A 15,623-nucleotide genomic window follows, 5' to 3' on the forward strand; every position below is an offset into this window, starting at 1 on the left:
AGAAGGGCAATACAGCTTAAACAGTCTTAATGAATATTTAAAATCTCAATCCATCAACATAACATTATCAGAAGATCATTTAAGAAATAGAGTTAAAATTGAAACTGATAGTAATGATGTTACAATTGGGAGTATAGGCACTGTCCTCGGGTTTAATGTTTTTGAAGTTTTAGAAAAGAACAAAACACATATTGGAAGTAAGTTGCCAAAGTTTCATCCGTTTGATACTATAAATGTTCACTGTAATATAGCAGATGGCATGTTTGTTAAAGATACAGAATACACACATAGAGAAACAGGAATTATAGCATCATTCAAAACGGATGCTGAGTTCAAACATAGTATTATTTACGAGCCTACTTATCCATTATTTTTCCCTATATCCAAAGACAAGGTTGACAATTTTGAGATAAGGATAACAGATGAGAATGATTCCTTAATTGATTTTGGTGGAGCAACAACAACTGTACTTTTGCAAACCAAGATTTTCTCTTAGATAAATAGGAAGATGTGTTCCATTAAAGGTTGTATGTTTAGTGTTCCTTATAACGAACTAAAGGATCTAAATATTGATCATGTATTAACAAAGAAACAACTTAACGATAAATCTAAGAAAATTAAAGAAGGTAAAGGAATGGATTTAACTTTAACTACTGCACAAATGAAAAAGATTAAGAAAGAGCATATTGGCGGTTTTATCTTTACAATTCCAGCCATTCTAGCAGCTTTAGGAGCAGTTGGCTCATTAGCAGGTGGTGCAGCAGCGATTACTAAAACTGTACTTGATGCTAAGAAGAATAAACAAGAACTTGAAGAACAAAAAAGACACAATATGGCTATGGAAGAAAAGCAGGGGGCGGGTAAACCAAAGAAGTCAAAAAACTAAAACCATTGACCAACTTCGATATAGAGAGGTTGGCTAAAGAACTAAAGATAAAACGATTTAGAGGCGTATTTATGAGTGATGAACTTCCACAAAAACCCTATGTACATGAGTGTGGCATAGTTAACCTTGATAAATCAGAAAACATTGGTACTCATTGGATATGCTATTGGAAAGATAACAACATAAAGTACGTGTTCGATTCTTATGGCGGTGTTCCTCCTAAACAACTAGTACAATATCTTGGTACCGAAAACTTACTTTACAATGACGAACGAATACAAGACTTTAACTCAGTTATATGTGGCCATCTTTGTGTTAAGGTCTTAAATCTTCTAAATCAAGGGTATTCTTTTAGCTACGTTATGTATATGATTAAAAATGATTAAGTGCTTTTATGGTTTGTATCCATAAAAGTTTTGCTTTAAGATAAATATGGAAGCTATACACAATAGATTTTTAGATTATTTTGAGAAGCATGAGGATGAACTAGATGCACTAGATAGATATAATTTTTATCAGTATTTTCAGGATGTTAGCGAGATAGACTTAAACGATAAAAACAACGTATACAATGTTATTGATCTATGGAAAAGGTTAATACCAAAAGTTTTGTACACGGAAGAAGAGTTGAGAAAGTTACGTCCAATAATTACCTTAAATGACTTGTTGTCGAGTTATAGCTCTAGACCATTACAATGCAGTTATTGTGGTAGTAAGTCATTAACAAAAGGTATGAGTAGTTACATTTGTGATGATTGTTCTGTAGAGAGTGGCTGGGTTTACATTACTTGTGAAGAAACAAAAGCTGCTTGCGTAAGAAAACCATGGTATGATACTATAAAAAGATTTAAGTTACAGCTATCTCGTTTGCAAGCTTTACAGGATAGAATTATTCCCGAAGAGGTGCTCAAGGTGTTAAATGATGAACTTAGAGATATACCAAGAGATTTAATATCAACAAAAGATGTTCTAGAAGTACTAAAGAAAAACAAATACACAAAATATTATGATGATGTCTATTTAATACACTATCACCTTACCGATCAAAAACCATTAAACTTACGACATATGGAGGAAACACTTATAAACGACTTCGAAAACTTACACGAGGTCTTTAGGGAGCTGTATCCGGAAAGAGCATTGTTTATTAACTTGAAATGTGTATTGTACCACCTGTTGAAAAAGCATGATGCTCATGTTGATATTGATTTTAAACGCTCACCTAGACAAATAGAGATGTTAAAGAAATGTTTTGAAACACTAGGATGGACATTTTCTGTATAATAAATGAGTATAGATATATTTGGCAATGTTAAAGATAGAAAAGTTGATGTTGATATTAGCAAAGAAAAATTAAAATTGTTGGAGAATTTAAATGATGTTGTTAGCGTAAGTCAACTTAGATCAATAGAACCCCAATTACAGAACGATAGAAAACGATTTGAAGATGCATTAGAAACGTTACAAGACACATACATCAAGAAAGAAGATTTTCAAAAGATTAGAATGGATATCACTAGATTGGTTATGCAGAAAGAAACCATGCCTCTACTATATCGATTAAGAGCTAAAAACGTTAAGGAGCCAATCTTTAGAATATTTAATCTCTTTAACGGTTACAAATTTCTCTATAATGGGAAAATAATGCACATGGACTTAAGTTTGGATAAATACTTTCTAGATATATATTTGGGTGATACTTTGATTAAAGAGATACCTTTTGACTTTAAGAAGAACGATATAATTACGATTAAACCAAATAAAAATTCTGCTATGGAAGAAGGACAATTATTGTTTGTTGTGATATACATAGAAAGAGAGCTTTCCTAAAGACGTTTGCTATATAATAAATATGGATATCTTTGGTAATGTTAAAATGAGATCAGAGTTAGATAATGCAGTTGTGAGAAAAGACATTGCTATGTTGAAAGAAGAGCTTAACTTCACCAAACGGAGTTATGTTATAGAGCTTCATAGTCGATTGATATCAGAAAATGTTGAAACTCCGTTCTTTTTAATACATAATCTATCTATCACATACAAATTTCTTTATAAAGGTAGGTTAATGCATATAGAGTCATCTTACAATACGTATTACATAGATCTATATTTAAATGATTCTCTAGTTGAAACTTTTCCGTTGCACTTTAATACAAATGATAATTTGGCAATTAGACCATCTAAAGGTTCTGATCTGAAACATGGTAAATTACTATTGATTCTTATGCATGTAGAAAGAGAAGACGAAGATAGTGATGATGATGATGAGAATGTTGATAGCATAATATTAAACAGCGATAGTTATTGATTTTCTATATAATAAACAGGATGTATTGTGTTAAGTGTAAGAAATTGACAGATACGAAGAAAGATACCATTAGAATTGAACAAACAAAGAATGGAAGATATCTAAAGAAAGGTATTTGTTCTGTATGTGGTGTTACTAAAACTTAATTCGTTAAAAAGCCTGATTGACTAGAAGAAGGTAAAGGTGTTAGAGAAGACATTGTAGAAGAAATTCACAAACCATCTAGAAAAAACTTTGACAGATTAAGTGTGGTTATAAAAGGTATCGATGATCTTTGGCAAGCTGATCTTGTAGAAATGGATAGCGGAGTGTTAAAAGGTGTTTCCAAAATCAATAAAGGTTATAAGTATTTGCTAACGATTATAGATGTGTTCTCGAAATATGCGTTTGCTGTTCCTGTTAAAGATAAGAGTGGTAAGAATGTTACAGAAGCATTCGAATCCATATTAAGAACGAGAAAACCTAGCAACTTACAAACAGATCAAGGTAAAGAGTTTTACAATAAAGAGTTTAGGAAGTTAATGGAGGAAAATAAGATTAATCACTACTCAACCTATAGTGGTAAGAAAGCTTCTGTGGTTGAAAGATTCAATAGAACGCTTAAGCAGAACACGTGGAAAAGGTTCACGACACAAGGGAACTACAAATGGATAGAGATATTACCAACACTAGTTAAAGAGTATAATCATCAAATTTATAGAACAATTGGTTTAAAGCCTGTAGAAGTTAATAAGAAGAATGAGCGAACAATATTGGAGAAAGTGTATCAAAAAGAATATAAGCGTGTTAAGCCCAAATACAAGTTAGGTGATCATGTTCGTATAAGTAAGTCGAAAGGGTTATTTGAGAAAGGATATACACCTAATTGGTCAACAGAAGTATTTGTTATTAGCGAAGTTATTCCATCTAATCCGCCTACATATAGAATTAAAGATTTAGAAGAACAGGATGTGCAAGGTAGATTTTACGAACCAGAACTATTAAAGACGAAACACAAAGATGAATACTTGGTGGAGAAAGTGTTGAGAAAGAAAGGTGATAAAGTATATGTCAAATGGCTAGGGTTTGATGATTCACATAATAGCTGGATAGATAAAAGTAATGTTGTAGTGTAAATATAAATGTTTGTCTTTTATGGTTATTATGCCATAAAAGGATAGTTTGAACGAGATAAGGGTATCGAAACGCTACCCTTCATAGCATATATTTCCAGCGCTTGTATTCCAGCTGTGGAAATTATCAAAAAATAAGTGGACCGAATTCGGGCCGATAAAATTATCAAAAATTAACAACACAAAAATAAGCAACTCCTCATATATGAGTGATTGCTTTACGTATCTAATTCAAGCTGTGGAAATTATCAAAAATTAACAACACAACAAACTTCGAATTCGTCAGGATTCCGACCACTTCAGAAACTCATCTTACACAGTAAAACTAGCGGGTAACGAAAATGAAGTTATAAATAAAAATTTTCTATATAATAAATATGGGTACTATGGATAGTTCTCTTAGTTTAAACGATATTTGCTACGAACAGATTAAAGACAATTATTGGTATGGTATTTTTGGTGATTTCAAGTTGATTATAGATAAGAGTACAGGATACTTCAACGCTACTAAGCTGTGTCAGAGTGGTGGTAAGAGGTTTGATCATTGGTTAGAAAACAAACAATCAAAAAAGTTATTAGATTACTACAACAAACTTCGAAGTTCCCAGCATGCTGGGGAATTCAGAAACTCATCTTACACAGTAAAACTAGCTGGTAACGAAATAAACAATCTAATCTCAGGAACATATATGTATAAAAAGATATTTCTCGCTATTGCTTTATGGGTATCACAAGACTTCTATCACAAATGCTATGATATTATCGAAGACTATTTCGTTTCTAATTTTAAACAGATTCAAGAAGATCAAGAAGAGTTACAATCAAGAGTAGAAGAGATAGAACAACAAATGAACGATTTAAGAATAGAAAACACAAGACTTAGAGAGATAGCTGCAGAACATACAGAAGATCCAGGGAAAGTACACAAACTAGTTATTGTTAAAAAGAATCTCTCCCCTATTCAACTACAAAAGATATTAGAAAAGTATGAAACAGACAAAAGAGAACAAGTAAAGAGCTATGAGAGTTACAGGTATTGGGTTGGAAGAATTCAAGAGTGTAACGTAAAGACAAGATTACAATGCTTACAAGAAAAATATCCAGACATGACTATATTGTTTAAAACCAAAGACCCAAACTCGATTAACCTCCTAAACAAAGTAAAAGAAAAGTATGATTGTGTTATTTCGCATCGTTGTCATGTAGATCTAAAGAATGCAGATGGAGAAGATGATGAGTTTGTTATTGATTTGTTTTTAAGTATAAGAGATTTGTAGAGGTAAAGGTAATAAGTTTTGGTTACAACTGGGGGCCACCAGCACTGGCTCCCTTTCAAACATACAACTTTTATGGTATAATAGCCATAAAAGATAATTGGTTATGCATTAACCCTCTGCTGCAACAGCGAATGCTACATTCAACATATCACTTAAATTGGGATTATTATGATATTTTCTTATTATAGCTCTCCAATCTACGTAATGTCTAAATATATATATAAAGTCTATAGATAGGTCTTGATAAGTTGAAATGTTAGTCCAATGAACTCTGCTTTCAAACTCTGCAATAAATTCTTCTCTTAAATTTTGAGACATTGAAATCATTGCCCAATCTACTTTGTCAGCGTAATCTCTTATAAAGTTTTCTGATAATTGACGAGTTCCAGATATGTACCACCAATTAACTCTATCTGCATGTTCTCGTATAAAGGCTTCAGAGAGTTCGTTTTTGTAAGATATAGCATCAAAATCAACTTTATCTATAAACTCATTAATAAATTCTTCAGATAGCTTTTGGTGATACGATACTTCTTTCCAATCAACTCTATCTGCAAATTCTCTTATAAAGTCTTCTGATAAGTCTTGACTTCCTGAAATAATCTCCCAATCAACTTTATCAGCTAATTCTCTTATAAACTCTTCCGATAAATTTTTCCATAAACATATTTCAATCAAATTAACTTTCTCCTGATATTTGCGTATGAAGTCTTCTGTAATGTGATCATAATTATATTCCTCCTCATAATCATCATAACCTATAGATAACCATTGCTCATTAGTTAGTGAATCTAATATTTCATCAGACAAGTTCATAACGTTCGCATAGAGAATGTTTTGTATGAGAAATGAGTTGTTTTCTTTAGTGGCTTTCTTGAACAAATGATCTAACATACCTATGGACACGCTAAAATTTATTTTGTCTTTATCATTATAACCACCAATATCTAAATGTTTACATACACAATCAAATACAGGTTTGTAAGACAATATTTCCTTAGCACTAGTCATGTTTGTTTTTTATTCTTAGATTTTTAAATTTATTTCATTTTTGTTGGTTTTCTATATAACAAATATGGAGAAAGATTTTGATTTATTACATGATAGACTTGAACTAATTAATCATGATCTTAAACTCTTAGCAACACTACTAGAGAAGCAAATACTGTTAAAGGAAAAAGAGTTATTAGTAATACAACAAAAAACATCTGATTTGAGTAGTGATGATGAATACAAATATGGTAGTGATGATTATGATGATGATGATGATGATGATGAGTAAGCTTACAAAAATGATTCAGTTTTAAATGTGTACATATGACTTTGATGGGTTAATCCCATGAAAGTTCTAGACTAACACAACGATGAAACATATGTAGGCAATGGCAGACGCGTGCAGATGTTTAAACGATGTGTTAGAAAAATGAAAATGAACTGAAATAACCCGGTGAAGAGTACTAACGAAGATTTTCTATATAACAAATAAGATGAATAATTATAATAAGTTTACTGTAATAGAGTTAAGACGACAATGTAAAGAGAGGGGAATTAGAAGATATTCCCGATTAAGAAAAGCAGAACTGATAGACCTTCTTAAACAATATGACGATGAACAAAGCAGAAGGCAGATTAGAGATATATTTTCCTTTAAACAAGAAGTAATTGAAGAACCAAGAATCAAAGTTGAATCACAACCAATCGATGTAAAACGGCAGAACATTGCATTAAAATCAAGATTAGAAACATGGAGATTTACAACAGATTACAAACCACAAGATCCACTTGAACAATATATTACTGCAACATCTAAAGCTATATCAAACAGATTACAAATTAGCTTAAGTAAACATAGTTCATTGAAAGCTAATCTTTATATAAGTTGTACATATAAGAAAGGTGAAGAAACTGAAAACTTCTATTTTAACACTGAAAACCAGGAAATATATCGATCAAGTAATCTAAAGGAAGAAATAACTAAGATGAAACAAAGATTAAGAACAAGAATGGATGAGTTCCAAGCTAGAGGTTCTGGCTGGGCTCTTATAAACATTAACTTTTTACAACTAGCAATCGTCAAATATACACCATATAGAGGATCAACATACATAGAATTACCTAAACAAATTCAAAACAAAAAGGCAGTAATTAATGTAAAGAATGAAGATGAAAAATGTTTCTTATATTCAATTTGTTCTGCACTATACCCAGTTAATAAAGATCCACAACGGCCTTCCAAGTACAAGCAAGCTGTCAAATACTTACAAGAAAAATTAAAAAATATTCATTTTCCTGTAAAACTATGCGATATTCCAAGAGCTGAAAAATTACTTAATATTTCTATAAATGTTTATGCATATGATAAAGACTATTCAATCTATATACTACATCACACACAAAACAAGCAAGAAAATCATGTCAATTTATTATATGTAAAAGAACAAAATGAAGACCAAGTTAAAACACATTATTGTTGGATTAAGGATTTAAGCAGACTAGTATGTACACAGTTAACTAAGTGGAGAGCTCGAAAATATTTATGTGATAGATGTTTGTTATACTTTTACTCTCAAAACGCTTTAAATAAACATCAGCAAGATTGTTCGTTAAATGAGCCAGTAAAAATAATAATGCCTGAAGAAGGTAAATGCGTTGAATTTAAAAACTACCAATACATAATGAAAATGCCATTTGTGATTTATGCTGATTTTGAATGTTTGTTACATAAAGTTATGGGTTGTGAAGAATGTTATCCAGATAGCGAGCCATATACCAAAAAATATCAACAACATAAACCATCTGGATTTTGTTATTATGTAGTAAAGAGTGATGGAAGTAAAACCAATCCTGTTGTGTATATAGGTAAAGATGCAGCTAAGAAGTTCATAAGACTGTTAACAAAAGAAGCCAAACACATATCGAACATATACAAACAAAATAACGAATTACCATTAACAAAAAGTCAGAGAAAAGAGTTCAACCAATCCGAATCCTGTTCTTACTGTAAAGTAAAATATACACCAGAAAATATATAAACATCATGATCATATAACAGGAGAGTTTGTAGCACCTCTATGTAATAACTGCAATTTAAAAGTTAAAGTACCAAAGTTTGTACCCGTGATCATACATAACTTGACAGGATATGACTCTCACTTGTTTATAAAAGAGCTTGGATGTAATAAAGAAGAAATAGATCTAATACCCAATAACGAGGAAAGATACATATCATTCAGTAAAAAGGTTGGAGCTATTAAATTGAAATTTGTAGATTCATTTAGATTTATGGCTTGCAGTTTAGACAAATTGTCATCGAACTTGAAACCTGAGCAAATGATACATACCCAACACTTTTATCCTAATCAAGAACAGTTTCAACTTGTGATAAGAAAAGGTGTTTACCCATATGATTATGTTAACAATTGGGATAGATTTAGAAAAAGAAAATTACCACCAAAGGAAGCATTCTACAACAAGCTTAACAACACACATATAAGCGATGAGGATTATAAGCATGCAAAAAAAGTGTGGGAAACATTTGACATTAAGAATCTCGGACAATACCATGATTTATATTTGAAAACAGATGTATTATTGTTAGCAGATGTGTTTGAGAACTTTAGAGAAACATGTCTTAAAGCTTATGATCTTGATCCAGCTTGGTATATGACAGCACCAGGTTTAGCTTGGGATGCAATGTTAAAGATGACAAATATAAAATTAGAGCTGTTGTGGGATTATGATATGGTATTAATGGTAGAGAAAGGTATAAGAGGTGGGATTAGTCAATGCTCAAAAAGATATGTGAAAGCAAACAATAAGTATATGGAAGATTACGATAAGGATAAAGAAGATTCTTACTTAATGTATCTAGATGCCAATAACTTGTATGGGTGGGCAATGAGTCAATATCTGCCGTATAAGGAATTTAGATGGTTAAGTGGAGATGAGATTGAAGAAATAGATTTCGCAAATATACCTGATGATTCTGATACTGGTTACATATTAGAAGTTGATCTTGAATATCCTAAAGAATTACATGACTATCACAAAGACTATCCATTAGCTCCTCAAAATATATGTCCGCCTGGTTCAAAACAATCGAAGCTATTAACAACCCTATATGACAAAGAAAAATATGTGATTCACTATCGAAACCTGAAACAATGTCTTTCACTTGGATTAAAACTTAACAAGATACATCGAGTAATAGAGTTCGAACAATCAGATTGGTTAAAGAACTATATAGATTTAAACACGCAGATGAGAACTAGAGCAACAAATGACTTTGAGAAAGACTTCTATAAGCTCATGAACAATTCAGTTTTTGGAAAGACTATGGAGAATATTAGAAAGAGAGTTAATATCAAACTTGTAAGTGAAGAGAAAAAATACGAGAAACTTGTAGCAAAACCGAATTATAAGAGTACTACAGTTTTTACGGAAAATTTAGTAGCAGTTCACATGAACAAGGTTAAAGTGCAATTTAACAAACCGATTTATGTTGGTATGTCAATTCTAGATCTATCGAAATATTTAATGTACAACTTCCATTACAATGTGATGAAACCAAAATACCAAGACAAAATAGAAGTATGTTATACAGATACTGATAGCTATATATACCATATTCAAACAGAAGATGTGTACGAGGACATGAAATACTACATTGATTACTTCGACACGAGTGATTACCCTAAAGATAACAAATATAAGATACCACGAATCAATAAGAAAATACTTGGTAAGATGAAGGATGAGATTAAAGGCACAATCATAGAAGAGTTTGTGGGTTTGAGAAGTAAGATGTACAGTATAAAAGCACCTCAAATAGATTTAACAGATAAAGACTTTAAAGGTAAGTTCGATAAAGAAAAGTGTTGTAAGAAGGCTAAAGGTGTTAAGAAGAGTGTTGTGTATAAAGAACTTTCATTTAACGAGTATAAGGACTGTTTGATTAGTCAAAAAGAATATTATAAGAAGATGAACTTGATTAGAAGTTATAAGCACGATTTGTACAGTATAGAAGTAAATAAGTTAGCTTTAAGTTGTGTGGATGATAAGAGATGTGTTTTAAAGGATGGGGTCAATACCCTACCATGGGGACATTATAAGTTAGAAGAGATGTAGTTTTAGATGTAAGATTTTAGATGTAAGATTTTAGATGTAAGTTTTTATGATTTTAAATGTCATAAAAGCATATGCGCAGTGCAATTACCCAATCTCGCTTTATGCTATCCTTCTGTGTTAAAGTTCAATGGTCAGTGGCGGATATGTAATTTTTGGTAGTGAGGGGGTGGGAGGAGAAAATGCGCTAGAAGTTAGGTAACCAATCTACTAAAAAGTTGCTACGGTTATTGTGGCAACCCTCGTATTTGTTTTTTTCTAAACACATATTTCATAGAATGGATACTACCAATAAGTTGTATAAATTATAGTGAACATTATTTAATACTTAACATATGAAGATCATAGGATGAAAAGAAGTAAGTCAAGAAATGGTCAAAAATGAGTTAACAGCAGAACAATGAAGCCTGAAAGGTGTAGTTTGCTTGGACTAAATCCTACAATAAGAAGAAGGTTAGTCATTAAAATTTAATACTAGAGAGTTTATCTGCAGGGGAAGAAGTAGGTGAGTGAGTGGAAAACACAACAATTGTGTAAAATTATAAAAAAGAAACTTACTTCTCTTTTTTTCCCTCTAGTTTCCATATACAGTAGAAAACTTGATTTATTAAAACAGTTCTAATGCAGTATCTTTTCTGCAGTTGCAATGAAATATTCCAAGATTAAGTACTGAGGTAATATTTAAAATAGGGAATTACGTATGAGATGCTTTCATATATGGCTATATAGAAAAAAATCCATATACTGATTGTTATACATATATAAGAGAGTGAACTTATTTTTGAGGGTTGGCTATCATAAAATAACCAAATTTGCAATTATATTAATTTTACTCCTATAAGAGTCATTAAGCAGTTTCTACGTAGAATTATTAAATTTAATGAATTATGTTATGTGATAATTTTCTGGACATTTTAGAACTTTAGCTTGCTGTTAACAAAGATGAATAACGAATATACTATAATTAATTTTCAACATAGATGCTGCATAACAAAAATTGGTTCATACTGTAATTTCTTATTGAATCATCTTACTGTTATTTAGAAAGCAAAAAAGTTCAAGCCATTTACTAATTGCGACCCCGAGCACTAGGTATATCGCTCTTTCTACTGGCTTGGATCAGTGTTAACCCGTTCCCCAAACAATAGAATTCTCTAACGAAAGGAATTATGCAAATTACACAGTTAATGTACTACATTGTATTCTAATTTAATATTAATGAGAAGCTTTTATATAAATTAATTTATACATGATTTAATTTAACATTTACAAAATATTATAAATTATGTTTAGCTATTATCAATTATTAGAATTTTACGAGAATTCTCCTGAATTTTATGCCAACACGATCAGACTTATCTGAGTCTCTATAAAATGATCTGATCGTTTAGGAAGTAATAATACAGGAATACCACGTACTTATAGTCCTGCAAAAAATCTATAATGTCTGTAACTCTTATGTTTATAAATACAAGATGTTCTTTAAGACGAGAAGATCATTATAAAGTATTATTCACATTACTCAATTATGTTGCGGTAGTTTTCATGTGAGTTAAAATATCATGCATAAAAGAAGGAAGAATATGTGTTGGGCTTGCGATGCCAGAATCTTGTATTTCAGATAGTAAATGTTTCCAAACAACATATGAGATACAATCTCAAGTTAAAAAAATATTAACAAAATGAATGAAAAATTCAAACCTATGAAATGTGTTTTAAATTTAACACTCAGTGGAAAACCAGGAACGAATGATAATGTGATTTAGGCGGTAGGGGATATAGTGTTTGACGGAGTATAACAAAATTACTCCAATAGAGATACTTGACACGGTAATTATCGAGATCAAAGTTACAGAAGATTATACGCAAGGAGATGAAGAAGCGGGCATATACGATCTGATAGACAAAGATTGTAACATCATAATAGTTTGTGGATCAAGGTGACAGTGACACTCCCTCATACATTGTTCGTAATTGTGCTGAATTTCATGATCGGAAAAAGTAAACAGGCACCACTACAGAATATGGAAGATTGAACATTCATATGAATTCCAAACACATTCGCAGAATAGCATTAAAATCAACCTTATTCGGTTTTAATATACTACGTTAGTGGTTCATTAGTCTTTGAGGGACGCTGTGGAAACAGAGATAAATATCTGAGCATCTCACGTCACGCCACATTTTGCTCTTTCTTTGTGAGATGTGGTTTGGACGAAAAGAATTCACACCTTGGCTTGCAAGATCACCAGACTGCCTAATAAGTTCTGATTGTGTTGGAATGGTACGAACGAAATATACGAGGAGATATTAGATAATCCTAAAGTTATCAAAAACAAGGTAAATTTTGTGTTATTGAATGTCCGAAGGAACATTGTTAGCACTTGAAACGAAATTATCTATTAGTTAAACTTTAAAACTTACTGTAATAATTGGAGATTAAGAGTGCATATTTAGACAAATTTATTAACTAATGCCCAATTATTTATTATTTGACAAATACTCGGAAAGAAATAGAAATGCATACCCCGCCACATCAATTATTTATTGATTTCAGAAATACCTACTACTCGGTTAGGAGGAAAGCATTGTACAGCATTCTTACAGAGTACGGAATACCGAAAAATCTAGTTAGATTAATTATGTATGTTTAAATGAATCGCAAGTAGAATCCGAATAAGTAACTTCCTGTCCTTGAGTCTCCATGTCCCGATTCTTCTGAAACAATTAGATGTGCTGTCTCCATTTTATTCAAGTTGGTTCTGGAGTACGCTATAAGAAAAATCGAGGACAGCAACCTGGCCTAGAGTTTAATAATATTCACCAGGTCATAGCATATGTTGATGATACAAACGTAGTAAAGTGGGTGATAGCAGAAAGATAGAAAGAAATCCAGAGGTTCTATTAAATGCTTGCAGGAACATGGGTTTAGAAGTAAATGCAGAGGGAACAAAATTCATGGAAGTACACATTTCGATGAAGTGGATATTTTCAAGTACCGATAATAAATTTTAAAATTCATATATTGTAAGAAATTCAAGTGAAGTTTGAAACAAGAAAATTCGTGTTATTATTGAATTCAAGAATCCTTTCAAAGTTTTAACTGGATAGCCAATCCAAAAACATCCGTTAGGAAGATCTAGGGTCATATGGGAAGAAACTTTTAAGATAAATCTCATAGAAATGGAAATACAAAGTGGAAACTGGATTCAATTGGAACTAAGGACAGAAGTCAATAGAGAGTTATTGTGAACGCGACATTGAATCTTCGGGTTTCATATGTCATAGAGAGAGAGGGAAAGAGAGAGAGAGACAGTCCAAATATATATAATAATACATGAATGTAATACTAAGCTATCCACAAACAAAAATCTGTCCAACACAGTGCTTTATACAACACATACAAATAGCAATATTTCGACAATTTAAAATTAAGTAGGGTAATTAATTAAACTTATACCTTACAATTTTCTGTTAATATATACAAGTTTTTTGAAGAAGTCTCCTAACTTCAGACACTAGTTTTATGATTATTTGTCTGTTCCATAAGATCTGAAACTGTAGCAATTTAGACATTTAATCGTCTTTAAAGAAATGTGAAAAAGTAATATCATGTTATTATTATGATGAGAAAGAAAAAGAACTTTTTTATGTTTAAACTTTTTTATGTTTAAATTTAGCAAATAATTTGTTATAATTGAATTATAGTTGTAGTCTTGTAGAAAAAATAATAAGTTTTCTTTCTGTTGTACAACTAAAACAGTGAAATGAATTGTGTCAGAAGGCAACAAATTTACAGTAATTATGTATACCTTCCTCTTCTAGGCAATGAAGAAAAAATTCAAGTTACGGTGAGTTTTATTCGTTTAGTTATAGTATAAAATTGTAAAACTTATAACAAATTGAATATCACTCTATAAAAATACATAAGTAAATTACTTGCCATAAAACAAGTTACTGAGTATTGTGCTTTCAATCGCAATTATGTATATTATTGTTCTAATTAAAGACTAACCATCAAAGGGAACAAATGTGGTACTCGAGTTGCCAAACGACATGTATCAGACATGAAAAAGGACGTGAAACTATATACATATGCACATTTATAGCGGCTGAGGACAACATGGAGAAGCATGAGGGCCGGAAGAAAAATGGCCGAAAGCTAAGCGAAGAAAAATGGCGAACAACACGGAAAGCTAAGCAATTACTTTATCCGCGCGTGAATGGCAACAGAAATGAAGGTCAAATGTTTACTAGTAGACCCACTATAATATCTATAATATCTAAGAACATCATGACCACTATCTGAAATTTGGATTCACTATGTAAAAGAAAAATTAAGTCATGTGGCATATCAAATACTACTGAAAATTTACCAGGGTTCATTGGTGTTAGCTATTCTGTAGTAACTCTATTGTGAGTTGAGAAGTAACATGAAAGAAAGTTGTGAGGGGATATTTGCACAAACGTCAAAATAACCTGTTTGTCCTTTGGTGCATTGCCAAGATGGAAGACAAATTACTATCAATATCTGAGTGCTAAAAGCAACAAGTAATAGTATGTTCTAATGAACATATGAAAATCATATATTCTATAAACCATCTGCGACATTTTGGGACAGGATGTGCATCTAGAAAAAGAGTACAAAGGGTATGTGCACATGCAAAGTGTTGTTAATATTGCAATGTTAAAGATGGATAGTTGACGTCACGTTAAAACACCCAAAACAAATTAGGGCTGGATAGTACAGGTACAATTACGATGTGGTTCTTCATATTTCATCACATAAGAAAATATACTGATAAAGGTACATACCAATCTATGAAGGACAGTTGATATGAAGAGTATCTATAAGAGCGTGATCAAAGCACATTAGCTGTTCACGGTGTCCACGCTTGAAAAAACAGGGATTGTTG

The 15,623-nt window shown here is 31.5% G+C and overlaps 1 protein-coding gene across 1 annotated transcript in view; it reads left to right on the forward strand.

The window, feature by feature from the left end:
- The first annotated feature begins 12,910 nt into the window (after nt 1-12,910).
- The window catches only part of LOC145692423 (uncharacterized), a 33,545-nt gene continuing 30,832 nt past the window's right edge, over nt 12,911-15,623 (forward strand). Inside the window, exon 1 of the mRNA XM_081767730.1 lies at nt 12,911-12,991. Coding sequence (XP_081623856.1) covers nt 12,911-12,991 — 81 coding nt within the window. The remainder of the gene's footprint in view (nt 12,992-15,623) is intronic.

The sequence above is a fragment of the Thermobia domestica genome, chromosome 8, assembly GCF_964235325.1.
Source record: "Thermobia domestica chromosome 8, izTheDome1.hap1.1, whole genome shotgun sequence".
NCBI classification, from domain to species: Eukaryota; Metazoa; Arthropoda; class Insecta; order Zygentoma; family Lepismatidae; genus Thermobia; species Thermobia domestica.